The sequence below is a fragment of the Megascapheus bottae genome, chromosome X (assembly GCF_031878675.1).
Source record: "Megascapheus bottae isolate mThoBot1 chromosome X, mThoBot2.hap1, whole genome shotgun sequence".
Lineage (NCBI taxonomy): Eukaryota > Metazoa > Chordata > Mammalia > Rodentia > Geomyidae > Megascapheus > Megascapheus bottae.
This window is the reverse complement of record NC_143547.1, coordinates 29,784,483-29,798,479: the sequence shown is the minus strand read 5'-3', so window position 1 is coordinate 29,798,479 and position 13,997 is coordinate 29,784,483. Positions and strand designations below refer to the sequence as shown.

Below are 13,997 nucleotides of genomic sequence, written 5' to 3'. Positions count from 1 at the left end.
AGCGCCCAGATCCCAAGTTCAAGCTCTAGGATTGAAGTATGTGTGCACTGGTGTGCATGCCCATGTGCACGAAAACACACACACACACACGCACGCACACACGCACGCACGCACACATGCATGCACGCGCACACACACATGCCCATACATATAGCCTGTTTCAGGTGTTCAGAGTCAGACAAAGGGCATGGACCAGTGGAGGCCTGATTTGTTTTGGGACCAGAGAGATACTCCTGGTAGAATAGTCACTGATGTCAAACCAGAGGCACTGTGACGATGAACAAGTTAACAGAGGCGCCTGAGTTTGACCAATGACACTAGTTTTAACCTTTTATTGTTCACTCAGTATTTATTTCTCCTTGGGTTGGTGTGGAAGGAAAAGTATCATCAAGTTGAATTTAAGGTAGTAGGTCAATTCTGCCACCTCAGAAACTCCACAAAGAGGCACACTCCCTCCCCCCCCAAAAATCATGCACAACAATATTTATGATCAATCATCTAGAATCTAGACTCAAAAAAACAATATAAAGTTAAAGAAAACAAGTTCCCTCAAATTCTCCTGCTACCTATAGACCTTGGTACAAAGTGAGTGCCTATCTGGGGTTACAGGCTATGCAGAGAAGACTCAACATGCAGGTCTGAACTACCATCCATAGGAAGACTCTTCTTCAAGGCTACACCCTGACCTGGTGTCTAGGAATTTTCTTACACTTCAGAAGAATTCCCACTAGTCCCCAAATGGTGAATAGCTTACTATGTCTAAACTACTTGCAGAAGCAATGGGATTAATGCTGAACACTTGCTTTCCTTCTGGAGTGTGGAATTCAATTCAATTCCATGTCATATAGCACACAGGGGAAGTGAGCACATTCTGAATGAGTCCAGTAAGATTCTTGGGCATCTCTGCCTGATCTCCCTTGTGGTTCCATACATCATTTCCCTTCATGGCATCTTTTAGCTATACTAAGTCACAGCCATGAGTGCAGCCATAAGCTGAATTTTGAGTCCTCCTAAGTACATTCCTGAACTTTCAGTTGTGTTTTGACATGCTGGCACACTTATGAACAATCCAGCTTACTGAGACACTAAAGTTATCACCATTTACCTTACTATGAGATAGATCCCATGGGAAGTTCCAATTAGAAATGCTTAAGGTTGCAAGTAACCAAAGCTATCAAACAAGTAGATTAAAAAAAAACGTGAGATTGCGAGTTTCCTTCCTCAAAGGACTACTTCCATAGCTCAGAAATCTTAGGCCACCAGGACGGAGTGACTAACTCTGTGGACTGACCCTAAGATCCTAAGATGCTAGCCATAGTTGAAACTGATCCATAAGTGACAGCATGTGGACTTGGAGAGGAGGAGCTACAGTGAGAACTTCCTTGGTATTTCCTGGTGATTCTGGCCGACAAGGGATTTGGGTAACTTAATATCCAAATAATCTCTCCTCACTTGGAACTCCTTTCCAATAGTGAACATTCTTTTGTCCCTGATCCATTCCGGGGTTGCAATTTTGACCCTGAGTAGACATGGGAGGAGATAAGGGTGGTCTTCAGAGATTTTCCCATTGGCTCTACCCCATGGAAGGAGCCCTAGCTCAGCCTCAGGGCCTATATGGTTAACCCCATACTGGCATGATACTCCCAAAACTTGACACCTCTGCTTCCTACTTCGGGGAATCATCCAGGAGCATTGACAAGTGTGGGGCTGACTACACAGAAACTGCTATGTTGGGAATCTAGAAGTCTTAGCTCTCCTAAGCTTTACAGTGTAATATCATGGAACTCCTGGAGTAGACTTCAATATTTCCTTCTCCCCTACCTCCTGCACTACCACCAGACCACATCCCTCGTCCCTCCTTCAGGAAAAAAGCTAAGATTCTCAGCATGGCCCAAGAAGCCCTACAGCACCTGGCCTGTCTAATCTCATTCTTTATCTATCACACTGTATACCATTATGCTTTAATGGACACAAGGATCCTTCTAACACATTCTGCCTCAATGTCTATGCACTAGCTTTTCTCTCGGTTGAAGGTTCTTTTCCTGGTCACATTATAGCTTCCCTCTTATTTCACGCAAACCCTTGTTCTCAGTGCCACTCTGCCAGGAATGTTTTCCTTTGATGACATCATCAAAAAAAGCCCAACCACACTCTTGTAACTAACTGACCACCCTTCCTTGCTTCATCTTTAGCTAGTCTACTATTATTAGCCTTGATTTATGATAAACCTATCCGCAGTTAAAACTACACTGTTAAAAATGCATTTAGTACACCCAAGCTACCAAACATCCTAGCATGGCCAGGCTGCTTTAAACACGCCCAAGAACACTTAACATTAGCATTCCGCTGGGCAGTTATCTAACACAAAGTCTATTTTATAACAAAGTTTTGACTAGTTCATGTCATGTATTGAATACTAAACTGAAAGTGAAAAACAAAACAGACTAGCTACATGGATACACTTTTGCACCATTAGAAAGTCAAAAAATCAGAAAGCTGAAAAAAAAAGCGTTAAGTTGAATCAACTTAAGTTGAGGACTTTTTTTTTCCTATTGTGTGGGGTGCCAGCCCACAAGGGTAGGGACTTCTGTCAGTTTAGGTCACAGCTATGTCCCCAACTTCCTAAAACAGTTCGTGGTATACCATGGGTGATGCTCACTGTGTGCTGAATGCATGATTGAGTGGAACACTGTGACACAGGAGGTACCCAATTAAATGAAAGCGAGATTGCATGAATGAGTATGGGGCCTCCATTTGATTATAGGTCCCAGAGCTTCCTTGAGGCCATTTCCTGGCAGACCTGGAAATTGGCCTGCTCACCACAAGGACAGCTTTATTTACAACACAAGGAGGGAACGGGGAGGGAGGGGGAAACGTGAGAGTGCTGAAGATAGTAGGGAAGGCAGGGCTAACAAGACCCTACTTTTGCTCCCGCCTCCAAACGATGACCATGCCACTGGCGTCACTGGAGGCGAGTAGACTCTCATCACAGTTGAAGCTGACGTCGAGCACAGGCGCACTGTGGCCTTGCAGCTTGTTGACTGCGGCCTTGGCCGCCCGCTCCACATCAAAGAAGTGCACGCACATGTCCTCACTGCCTGTCACTGTCCGGGCAAGAGGAAAAGGTAATCAGGAGGCTACTGGCATTCTGGGTGTGAACTCAGCTCAGGTGTGAGAAATGTGAGGTCCCAGCATGCCTTGAAGTTCGAGGGGACAATCCCCAAGTGGGAGATCATCTGACTCTTACATGTAGGGTGTTAGATCTCTGTTGGAGACTCTGATGTTCCCAATGGAGTTGGGGCTTTGGGTCTAAAAAAGGACCAAAAGTTTGCCCTAGTGGTAGAGTGCTTGCCTAGCATGCATGAAGACCCAGGTTTGATTCCTCAGTACCACATACATAGAAAAAAGCCAGAAGTGGTGCTGTGGTTCAAGTGGTAGAGCTCTGGCCTTGAGAAAGTGCAAGGACAGTGCTCAGGCCCTGAGCTCAAGCCCAGGACTGGCAAAAAAATAAAAATAAAATGATTGGAACTGGAAATCTCAGCATGAGGCTCAGGAAATCATGTGATATTGTGATATCTTGAGCCACATTGGCAGCTGATCTGGTCCCTTCCCCAGATGCCCAGGTCCCAGTCCCTCTGGGACTCACCTACACAGGCTCCCTGGCGAAAGGACATGAGGGGGCAGAAGATGCTACGCACAGGGTGAGAGTTCTGCTCAATGGGGAAGCTTCTCTTTAGTTGCAGGGTTCCCTCGTTGTCTACCACCCTGAGGAGAAGTTGAAAAGAATGAGTCAGGCTCTTCCCCAGCTCCAGGAAGGTGACCAGTGATGGGCCAGTCTGTGTCCCCACCCTATACCTGAGTCCTTTCCAAGGTTCACAAAATCTAGTTTTCTCTATTATATTTTTTGTTTTGGTATACTGGTATTGGGACTTGAACTCAGGGCATGAGGTTGCCCATTTTTTGCTCAGGGTTGGGTTGGTGCTCTACTACTTGAACCATACCTCTACTTCTTGTGTTTTTGCTAGATTAAATGAACAGTCTCAGAGTTTCCTGCTTGGGATGGCTTTGAAGTAGGATTGTCAGATCTCAAACTATTGAGTAGCTAGGATTACGTGTGAGCCACCAGTGGCCAAAAAAATAAATTTTTTCTGAAGTTTTACCAAGGACTTATCTTAGTAAAACAAGACCAAGTTGGGAGAAGTGTGTGTGTGTGTGTGTGTGTGTGTGTGTGTGTGTGTGTGTGTGTAAATGTTTCTGGCTCTTCACACAGGAAATGAGAGTAAGATTCCTGCATAGAAAAATAAAATGTTTTGGGGCCGGGAGTTTGGCCTAGTGGTTAAAGTGCTTGCCTAGCATGCATGAAGACCCGGGTTCGATTCCTCGGTACCACATACATAGAAAAAAGCCGGAAGTGGTGCTGAGGCTCAAGTGATAGAGCTCTAGCCTTGAGAAAGTCCAAGGACAGTGCTCAGGCCCTGAGCTCAAGCCCAGGACTGGTAAAAAAAAAAAAGTAAAATGTTTTTAAGAATGCTAAGTGTGGAGGCAGAGAGTTTGGCCTAGTGGTAGAGTGCTTGCCTAGCATGCACAAAGACCCAGGTTCAATTCCTCAATACCACATACATAGAAAAAAAGCTGGAAGTGGTGCTGAGGTTCAAGTGGTAGAGCTCTAGCCTTGAGAAAGTCCAAGGACAGTGCTCAGGCCCTGAGCTCAAGCCCAGGACTGGCAAAAAAAAAAGAATGCTGACTTGTGACTCAATTGGCAGAATGCTGGACTATCAGTGTAAGGCCCTTAAGTTCAAAAGTCTAATGTCATCAGAAAGAAAAAAAGCATCCTATTGGACAGTGGTTTTTAGGCCAGGATTGATGTTATTTGTTTGTTTTCTTTGAGTCACAGCACCACTTCCCTTTTTCTGGTAGTTAATTGGAGATAGTGTCTCATGAACTTTTCTGCCTGTGCTGGTACTCAGCTTTGGATGTTATTTGGGAATCTTTTCATTGTGACTATCCTAGACCCAGCATAGAGCTGAAACTGCCAGCCTAGAGCAGGCCCTGAAGTTGTAATTTTTTTTTTTGCCAGTCCTGGGGCTTGAACTCAGGACCTGGGCACTGTCCTTAGGTTTTAGGGGGGTCATGGGGCTTGAACTCTGGGCCTAGGTGCTGTCCCTGTGCTCTTTAGTTTAAGGCCACCACCCTACCCTTCAGCCACAGCCCCACTTCCCCTTTTCTAGAGATTAGCTGGAGATAAGATTCTCACTGCTTTGTAGTGCCAGAGCTGGCTTTGAACCCTGAAACGTGATTCTCAGATCTCAGCCTCCAGAGTAGCTAAGGTTACTGGTGTGAGCTACTGCTTGGCTGTCCTTGGATACGTTTTGTTCAAGGCTAGCGCCCTCCCACTTGAGCCACAGCACCACCTTAGGCTTTTTCTGGTACTGAGGAATAGAACCCAGGACTTTGAGCATGCTAGGTGAACACTCTACCATTAGGCCACACTCCCAGACACTCAGTGAAATTATTTTTTTTTATACGCCGTGGGGCTTGAACTATCGGCCTGGGCACTGTCCCTGAGCTCTTCAACTCAAAGCTAGCTCTCTACCACTTGAGCCACGTCACCACTTCCAGTTTTCTGGTGGTTAATTGGAGATAAGAGTCTTAGGAACTTTCATGCTCAGGCTGACTTTGAACCTCGATCCTCAGATCTCAGCCTCCTGAGTAGCTAGGATTACAGGCATGAACTACCAGTACCCGGCCTTCAGTAAAATTATTCTGATGAAAGAAATAAGCTTTTGGGGTTGGGAGTTTGGCCTAGTGGTAGAGTGCTTGCCTAGCTTGCATGAAGACCTGGGTTTGATTCCTTGGTACCACATACATAGAAAAAAAAGCCAGAAGTGGTGCTGAGGCTCAAGTGATAGAGCTCTAGCTTTGAGAAAGTCCAAGGACAGTGCTCAGGCCCTGAGCTCAAGCCCAGGACTGGCAAAAAAGAAAAAAGCTCTTGTCCCAGTCTGATGGAAGAAGCCAGCCCTCTTTTCCTAGGTGGTCCTCTTGATGGGAGATGGACCCACCTGTAGAGCAGCAGTTTGCTGAGGCAAGCATTGATGAGAAGGGAGGGGTCCCGGGCCTCACGGCTGACCCAGGAGCGAGCAGAGATGCTGGTTACTGGACTGCCCTCATGTACCACCAACCGCTTGGCCTTTGTTAATTTCCCTGCAGACAAAGATGAGGATGAAGGCTGAATCTTTTCTTTTTTGGTTGTTCATGGGGCTTGAACTCTGGGCCTGAGCGATGTTCCTGAGCTCTTCAGCTCAAGGCTACTGCTCTATCCCTTGAGTTACAGCCCCACTTCTAGTTTTCTAGAGGTAACTGGAGATAAGAGTCACACAGACTTAGCTGTGGTGGCTCACACCTGTAATCCTAGCTACTCAGGAGGCTATGATGTGAGGATCATGGTTCAAAGCCAGCCCTGGCACTACAAAGCCTTGAGACTCTTATCTCCAATTAATCCCTAGAAAATGGGAAGTGGGGTTGTGGCTCAAGGGTAGGGCAGTAACCTTGAGCTGAAGTGCTCAGGGACAACAGCCAGGCCAAGAGTTCAAGCCCCCTGATTCTTCCCCCCCTCAAAAAAGAGTCTCAGAGACATTAGTGCCCGGGCTGGCTTTGAACCACTATCCTCAGATCTCAGCCTCCTGAGTAGCTAGTATTACAGGTGTGAGCCAACGCACCCAGCAAAGGCTGAATCTTGAGAGAATTTGAGGAATAGCAGCCGAATGATGCCAGTCTGTGGCCTACCTACCTGTGGCCATATCGAAGAGGAAGGAGAAGACACTTCCACGGTCATCACCTGCCCAGAGCAGCCGGCCAGGAGCATCAAATGACAGGGCGAGGACACGACCTGTCAGCTTGCTGGAGCCACCTTTTACTTTCTTGCCCGTGGAGATATTCATGACATGTATGTTGTGTTTGGCATTCCCCACCTGTGGGTTGAATGTATCCATCATCGGCTCAAGCTCAACCAGTCCCTCCTCCAGTCTGACTGCAGTGAGTGGGGCAGGGAGAGCTATACATATTAATTCTTGCTCTCTAGCTAGCCTCTCCTTTCAATCTACCCAGAGGAATGCAGCTGCGCATGGGATGATCAGAGTCTCAGAGCCATAATGTTGCCCCTTGGTCTCGCTGAAAGCCACAGAGTTCTTCCAGGCCTGAAGTATCATTGCAGCTTTCCCTTCTGCTCTGACTGCTCCAGGCCATGGCAGACTTTCTGTATCCTTCTCCGGCCTTCAGACCAGTATATCTTGCATTCTGATCACTATGAGGATGCTGTAGACAGATAAGATAAACTTTCAACCTCAGCATCCTTCTCCCTAGTAGCAGCCCCTAAAGGTAGAAAACAGTTGGAATTCTGGACTGATGGAATCAGCAGTGTTTCCAGGGCTAGGGCCCCTTCTCAGAGATGGCCCTCCCTAAAGGCTACCATAAATAAGGCTAGCCCAACTAAGAACTGCACTCTCCCCATTCTCTGGCCTGTTTCCCTTCAAGCCTAGCCACAGGAAGGCTTCTAGGATGAGACTGGGTGTCTTAGACCTAATCCTCTAATACCCTCAGACAGCCCTCTGGACCCAGCATGCCCGCCCTTGGTGCGCGGGCACCCTGGAGCCTGACCACAGTGAGGTTGTTGTTGACGGGCTGGAAGGTGCAGGACAGCAGTTCGGCGCCATCGGGGTCAGGGATCTCCCGGATGCAGCGGCCGTCCTCGGAGGCCCAGATGCGCATGGTTGCATCGAGAGAGGTGGACACGAGGATGTCATTGGAGAGGGACCAGGCGAAGTCGGAGACACCTCGGGTGTGGCCCCGCAACACTCGGAGCACAGTAGGTGGGGCGGGCACCAGCTGGCATAGGGAGATGCTGCCATCCAGTGAGCAGCAGGCCAGGCGGTGCCGGTCGTCATTGGCGAAGCGCACCCTTGGGACTGCAATGCCAAGGAGCCATTTGTGGGAAGTCAGCACACTCTAAAAGGCTCCGATGTGTATACAGGGGGCTAGGACCCCACTGTACAAGGAATGGTGGCCTCAGCAAAAGGGCTTTTCCTTGGTTGACAAAAGTAGTGGTGACCTCAGGAGGCCCTCTGCCAAAATGCTCTCTAAATCTCAGCAGGTACTTTGCTGACTGCAAAAGTCTTCTGCAATTTGATAAGGCTCCTACTGTCTGAGTGAGCACTTGACCATCACCAAGGTCACAACAGTTTACAAAACCTTTGACAGTGTGCAGCCCACGGTGGCCCTCTGTAAGGGAGTTAACAACAGCATAGGTTTTGAGCTCTTCCAAGTGGCTCATGAACCCAGGCAGCCTGCTGCAAAGGGCTCCCTTGAGTTTCTGAGGCCCTTCCCAGTGACAAAGCACAGAGATTTGTAGATCACTTTGCAGAGGGCTACTGCGTGTGCCAAAGGCTTTTGGGTGGTAAGTCCTCCTTCAGAGGCGTGGTGCCAAAGGCCTTGCATTCTGGAAAAGAATGCTTTGGGTGGTTGTTTGGACCAACATTGGGTGACAGAACCCACTACCCATATACTGGCTCACCTGCTTCATCCACGTGCTGGTCAAAAACATGGTACATGCCAGCAAAGGCATAGTTCTCACTCAGCGATGTGTCTCCAGCCATGGCCCGACTTGCTTCTGCCACTGATGTGGGAACAACACTGCCAGGAGGCCTAGGCTCCCCAAAAAAGTAAGGAGGTGACAGGAGGTAGGTACAGTTATTTAGTGTGCTATGTCCCAGAGCCCCTCTTCTCCTCCTGAGCCCCTATTCCTTGGCTGCCTCTGATGTATACCTGTCCTCATAGACTGCACGGTTCATCTGTGCCTGCAACTGGTAGGAGCCACGGCTAATAGAACGGCGATGCCCTCGAGCCCCCAAGGCTCTAGGATCTTCTTCAAAGTCCTATAAACAGAGGATCAGGGTTAGTGCATTTTTTGCCAGTCCTGGCCTGAACTCAGGGCCTGAGCACTATTCTTGGGCTTTTCTCAAGGCTCGTGCTCTACCACTTGAGCCACAGCACCACTTCCAGCTTTTTCTATGTATGCACTACCAAGGAATCAACCCAGGGTCTTCATGCATGCTAGGCAAGCACTCTACCACAGGCCAAACTCCCTGCCAAACTTTTTTTTTTGCCAGTCTTGAGGCTTGAACTCAGGTCCTGTGCACTGTCCCTGAGCTTCTTTTGCTCAAGGCTAACATACTACCGCTTGAGCTGCATTGCCACTTCTGCCTGTTTCTCTTTATGTGATAGTAAAGAATCCAACCCAGGGCTTCATGCCTTCTAGGAAAGCACTCCACCACTAAGCCTCAGTCCTAGCCTTGACCATGACACTCTAATCTCCAATTAGTCACAGAAAAAGCTGTGGTGCTGTGGCTCAAGTGGAAGGGTCCTAGACTTGAGCAAAGGTAGCCCAGGCCCAGAGCTCAAGCCCCAGGAACATCAGAAGAAACCAGTAAGGTCTTGAGCCTCAAAATATCACAAAAATGATTTTTAAACCATATGCATTCTATACTATTAGCATAAATTGTGGCAGGAAGTTTCCACTAGTGCCTGTTTCTACCTTCTCATTCTCAATGCAAGTTTCCTGCACTGAGAATACTGTGTGTATTTGTGCATGCACACCAGTCCTGGGCTTCACTCAGGGCCTGGATGTTATCCTGAGCTGGAAATAAGAGTCTTATAGACTTTCCTGTCCAGGCTGGCTTTGAACTGAGAAACTCAGATCTCAGCCTCCTTAGTAGCTAGGCTTATGGGTGTGAAAGCCATCAGTGCCCATTTTCTTTCTCTAGTCTCAGTCTCACTTCATTCATGTCTTATTGTCACCTTCCCTGAGGGATCTTCACTGATCATTCCATCAAAACAGCTTTCCAGCCAAGCATCAGTGGCTCACACCTATAATCCTAGTTAGACAGGAGGCTAAGATCTGAGGATCACAGTTTAAAACTAGCCCAGGCAGATATAGGATGAGGCTAAATGAAAGGATCTCCAGGATATGGAAACAAGAGTTTTATACTGTGTGATTGTTATTTTTAATGTACTATGTTATTTCTCTTCTCTTTTGTTGCCCTTTGGTTAATCTCATATTGTTACAGTATCTGACTTTGTTACCTGGCATATTTTGTGTGTGTGTGTGTGTGTGTGTGTGTGTGTGTGTAGGAAATGGAAGGGGGGAAAACAAGATGATTGGGAAGGGTGGGGGAGGGAAATGGGGACAAAAACAAGAGAAAGGGTATCAATATGTGAGAAGTAATCCACCTACTACCTGGAGAATATAACTGTAAACCCTCTATACATTACAATAAAAATAACTAGCCTAGGCAGGAAAATATGAAACTTTTTTTTGTCAGTCATGGGACTTGAACTCTCGACCCAGGGATTGTCCCTGAGCTCTTCAGCTCAAGGCTACCACCCTATCTTGAGCCTCAACACCACTTCCGGTTTTCTTTTTCTCTCTCTCCTTGCTTGCTTGCTTGCTTGCTTGCTTGCTTCCTTCCTTCCTTCCTTTTTCTTTTTGCCAGTCCTGGGGCCTGAACTCATGGCCTGGGCACTGTCCTGGGTCACTTTTTGCTCAAGGCTAGCACTCTACCACTTGAGCCACAATACCACTTCTGGCTTTTTCTTTTTTTTTTTTTTGTCAGTCCTGGGCTTGAGCTCAGGGCCTGAGCACTGTCCTTGGACTTTTCTCAAGGCTAGAGCTCTACCACTTGAGCCTCAGCACCACTTCCGGCTTTTTTCTATGTATGTGGTACCGAGGAATCGAACCTGGGTCTTCATGCATGCTAGGCAAGCACTTTAACCACTAGGCCAAACTCCCGGCCCCACTTCTGGCTTTTTCTATATATGTGGTACTGAGGACTGAACCCAAGGCTTCATGCATGCTAGGTAAGCGCTCTACCACTAGGCCAAACTCCTAGCCCTGGAAGAATGTTACTGTAACCTGTCTGTACATCACCCTGATAATCAAATATAAAATAAAATTAAATAACTTACCTTTTTCACCAAGCCTAGTTTGTGTATGTGTTGGATATGTGGTGTGTGTGCGTGTGTGTGTGTGGTGCTGGGGATAGAACCTCATGCATGCTAGGCAAGCCTCATTCTCCACACTAAATCCTTTATCTCTCAAACTCATTTTTCCCTACACCATGGTAATTTGTGACTTTGTTGTATATTCGTCATGGTGCTTATCTCATTTATTGTCTAACATGTTTATTGGCTTAGCTGGTATACTATCTCTAGACTCTGCTGATCCTAAGAGGCTGGAACAAGGCCTCACACACTGCTGCAGGTGCTTGACAAGTCTGCTGTAACCTAGAAAGGCAAGCAATGTGGTTAGAAACTCACCTCCATTCGGTCGAGGGTGGTCCGGCTGCTGCGAATAATGCTGTTGCTATAGGCTCGAGCACTGCCCGGCTCGGAGAGAGGCCCGTACCGCTGGCTCAACAGCTGGCCCCGCAGCCTCAAGTACTGCCGACGCAATGCTGGGGGGTGCCCAGCCTTGGCATTCTCCCGCAGCAACTGGCTGCGCCGACGGATATACTGGGTCCGAAACTGAGGAAACGTCGGTGTGCGATAGGCGTTGTACCTGTGAGTTCAGGAGGCAGGGTGGGCAGTGGGCACAGGATAGAGGGACTTAGTCAGCTGGGGACAGGGTGGCCAGACTGATTAAGTGACAATAGTCATTGTGATGGGGTTGGTTAACAGTAATAATAGGCATAGTGATACAGATCAATTATGAGGTACACTGCAGCTCTGTTAGGGTTGCCCAAGCAACTGAGTCAGGGTCATCAGTAAGAGGAGGTGAGAGGAGTCTAGCAAGGTGGTAGAACACTGGTGTGGCAGTGGAGCTAGTATGTCACAATGCTAAGAGTTAAGGCAGGGTGGGGATACAGGTCACATTGTGATCCATTTCCCCCTTCCAAACAAACTGTATGCATGCAGATACTTAACCCCATTTACCCAGTATGTACTTGAAAACTCTCAGAAAACTGCCTTCTTTGCAAGCTAACCCTCGCCTCGGGCATGCCCACAGCCCCCAGCTGTACAGGGCAAACTCTCCGCCCAGCCTCACTTATAGCCATTACGCATGCACCATAGTAAGTTCCGCTCCCAAGGGATCAGACCACCGCCCCTCCCTCCCAAACCTCACCTCGCGTCTACTGCTAAGACTTGCTGCCACACAGCGGCCATTCCCCGGCCTCCTCCTCTGGCGTTTCTGCCCGTGGGAGCCTGCAGGACAAGGGCTTGGAATGTCAGCGATCCAAGAGAAGGCATCAAGTTCCACCCCTTCTGCCAATTGGCCGTTGCTATTGACACCAAGTCCCTCCAGACCCGGGATGTCTCGAAATCCCCATAAGACTGTCACCATGGTCATCACCCCAGCCCTGGCTTTCCTGGGCAGCGCCCCAGTGACTCACCGCAGCTACTCAGACTTAACCCCGCCCCCTTCCCAGTCACCATGGCAACTCCCGTCCCTCCGCCCAGCAATTCTAGCTTGACATTTCCCACCCATCTTGCCACAGCCGCCCTCCACCTTCCCTTCCTGGGTCCAAGAGCTTAGTCTAGGACCAAGGACCACCTCTGGGGCTGCCTCCGGCTCTTGAGGCCCCCAGGGCGGCCCCGAGACCAGTGTCACCCGTTCCTTCTGTCTCTCTTCTCCCTTTCTCAGGCTCCAGGTAAGATGGCTGCCTGCTACCAAAAAGAGCTGCCGAGCTCAGAACAAATCGATAGGAACCTTTCCCTGGGCGTGGGAGTCTCGCAGGCGCACTAAGGGACAGTAGCTTCCGGCACAAGGACTGAGGCTCCACCCCTTGAGTTCTACCCACTCCCTCATGGCACTTTCTGTATGTCTATACAGGGATAATGTACTGAGATCATAGGGAGTGGAGTGAGTCTGCAAAATCATCCACTAGAAATCAGAAATACGACTTGTAATCATTCACTAGAATTCAGAAATCCGATTTCCTTGTGAAAGAGTGGTTTAGGTCTCTTCTTATCTGCTTAAAATTGGCTGAGCAAAACTTGAATATTAGAAAAAAAACATAATCATACAGGCAAAGATCCTTAGAAAGTTGCTCTTAGAGTGACTTATGGGCCTCTGAATACCATTCTGAGAAAAGCTAGCCTGTGTATTCCTGAATTGGCAGAAGGTGGGGGATTTGGGCAGGTGTCAGTGGATTGGGAGTGCTTGGACTTGGATTCCTCCGGAGAGTATAAGGCTTGTCTAAGATCAGAAGATAATATTAGGTAAAACCAATTTTGAGGTTTGGACATAAGGAAGTTCTCTGATTTTTTTTTAACTGGAAGCTGCATCTCATAGCCTAGACTGACCAAGAACTCATGATCCTTTTATCTCCCAACTGTCTTCAAACTTCAGCTTTAGCTTCACAGCTTACTAGGTTGTAAATGAAACTGTAATAGCTAACTGTATTTTAATATCAACTGAGGAATGTGAAAACATTCTCATAATTGTCTCCAATTTATGGTTTCATAACAAATACATTTAATTAGATAATGTTTTTGAGCCTTATTTTTTTTCCTGCCAGTCCTAGCCTTGAACTCAGGGCCTGGGCACTGTCCTTGAGTTTCTTTTGATCAAAGCTAGCACTCTACCACTTGAGCCACAGCACCACTTCCTGCTTTTTCTATTGATATAGTACAGAGGAATCCAACCCAGGGCTTCACGCACTGTATCACTAAGTAACAGTCCCAGACTCTTGGGCCTTCTTAATCGAAACATATTAAAAATATATATATATATATGTATATTAAAGTGAGGCATGTTGGCTCATGCCTGTAATCCCAGCTACTCAGGAGGCTGAGATCTGAGAATCATGGTTCAAAGCCAGCCTAGGTACTAAAGAATGTAAGACACTTATCTCCAATTAACCTCTAGAAAATGGGAAGTTGAGTTGAGGCTCCTGGGTAGGGCTGTAGCCTTGAGCTGAAGAGCTCAGTGACAGCATCCAGGCACA

At 47.7% G+C, this 13,997-nt stretch overlaps 1 protein-coding gene across 2 annotated transcripts; it reads right to left on the bottom strand.

The window, feature by feature from the left end:
- Nucleotides 1-2,732: 2,732 nt before the first annotated feature.
- Nucleotides 2,733-12,745, bottom strand: Wdr13 (WD repeat domain 13). 2 transcript variants are annotated; one of them, XM_090327245.1, is made up of 10 exons: nucleotides 12,602-12,745; nucleotides 12,173-12,252; nucleotides 11,368-11,608; nucleotides 8,818-8,927; nucleotides 8,567-8,697; nucleotides 7,654-7,961; nucleotides 6,788-6,968; nucleotides 6,060-6,201; nucleotides 3,647-3,765; nucleotides 2,733-3,104 (listed from the first exon to the last, which is right to left on the bottom strand). In XM_090327245.1, exons 2-10 carry the CDS (start codon nucleotides 12,211-12,213, stop codon nucleotides 2,920-2,922), a joined length of 1,458 nt encoding a protein of 485 aa, XP_090183371.1. In that variant the 5' UTR covers nucleotides 12,214-12,252; nucleotides 12,602-12,745; the 3' UTR covers nucleotides 2,733-2,919. The 2 variants fall into 2 exon arrangements, with proteins under 2 accessions (XP_090183371.1, XP_090183370.1); XM_090327244.1 differs by lacking the exon at nucleotides 12,602-12,745 and having other exon boundaries at nucleotides 12,173-12,500.
- Nucleotides 12,746-13,997: the final 1,252 nt, after the last annotated feature.

What these genes read in the sequence shown, in the direction of transcription:
- Wdr13 (XM_090327244.1), bottom strand. Translation starts at nt 12,297, where the DNA reads ATGCCTTCTCTTGGATCGCTGACATTCCAAGCCCTTGTCCTGCAGGCT. An exon ending in CGTGCAGTCTATGAGGACAG is followed by an intron (nt 8,698 to 8,817) that starts GTATACATCAGA and finishes TGGGGAGCCTAG; the next exon opens with GCCTCCTGGCAGTGTTGTTC. An exon ending in TCAACAACAACCTCACTGTG is followed by an intron (nt 6,969 to 7,653) that starts GTCAGGCTCCAG and finishes TTCAACCCACAG; the next exon opens with GTGGGGAATGCCAAACACAA.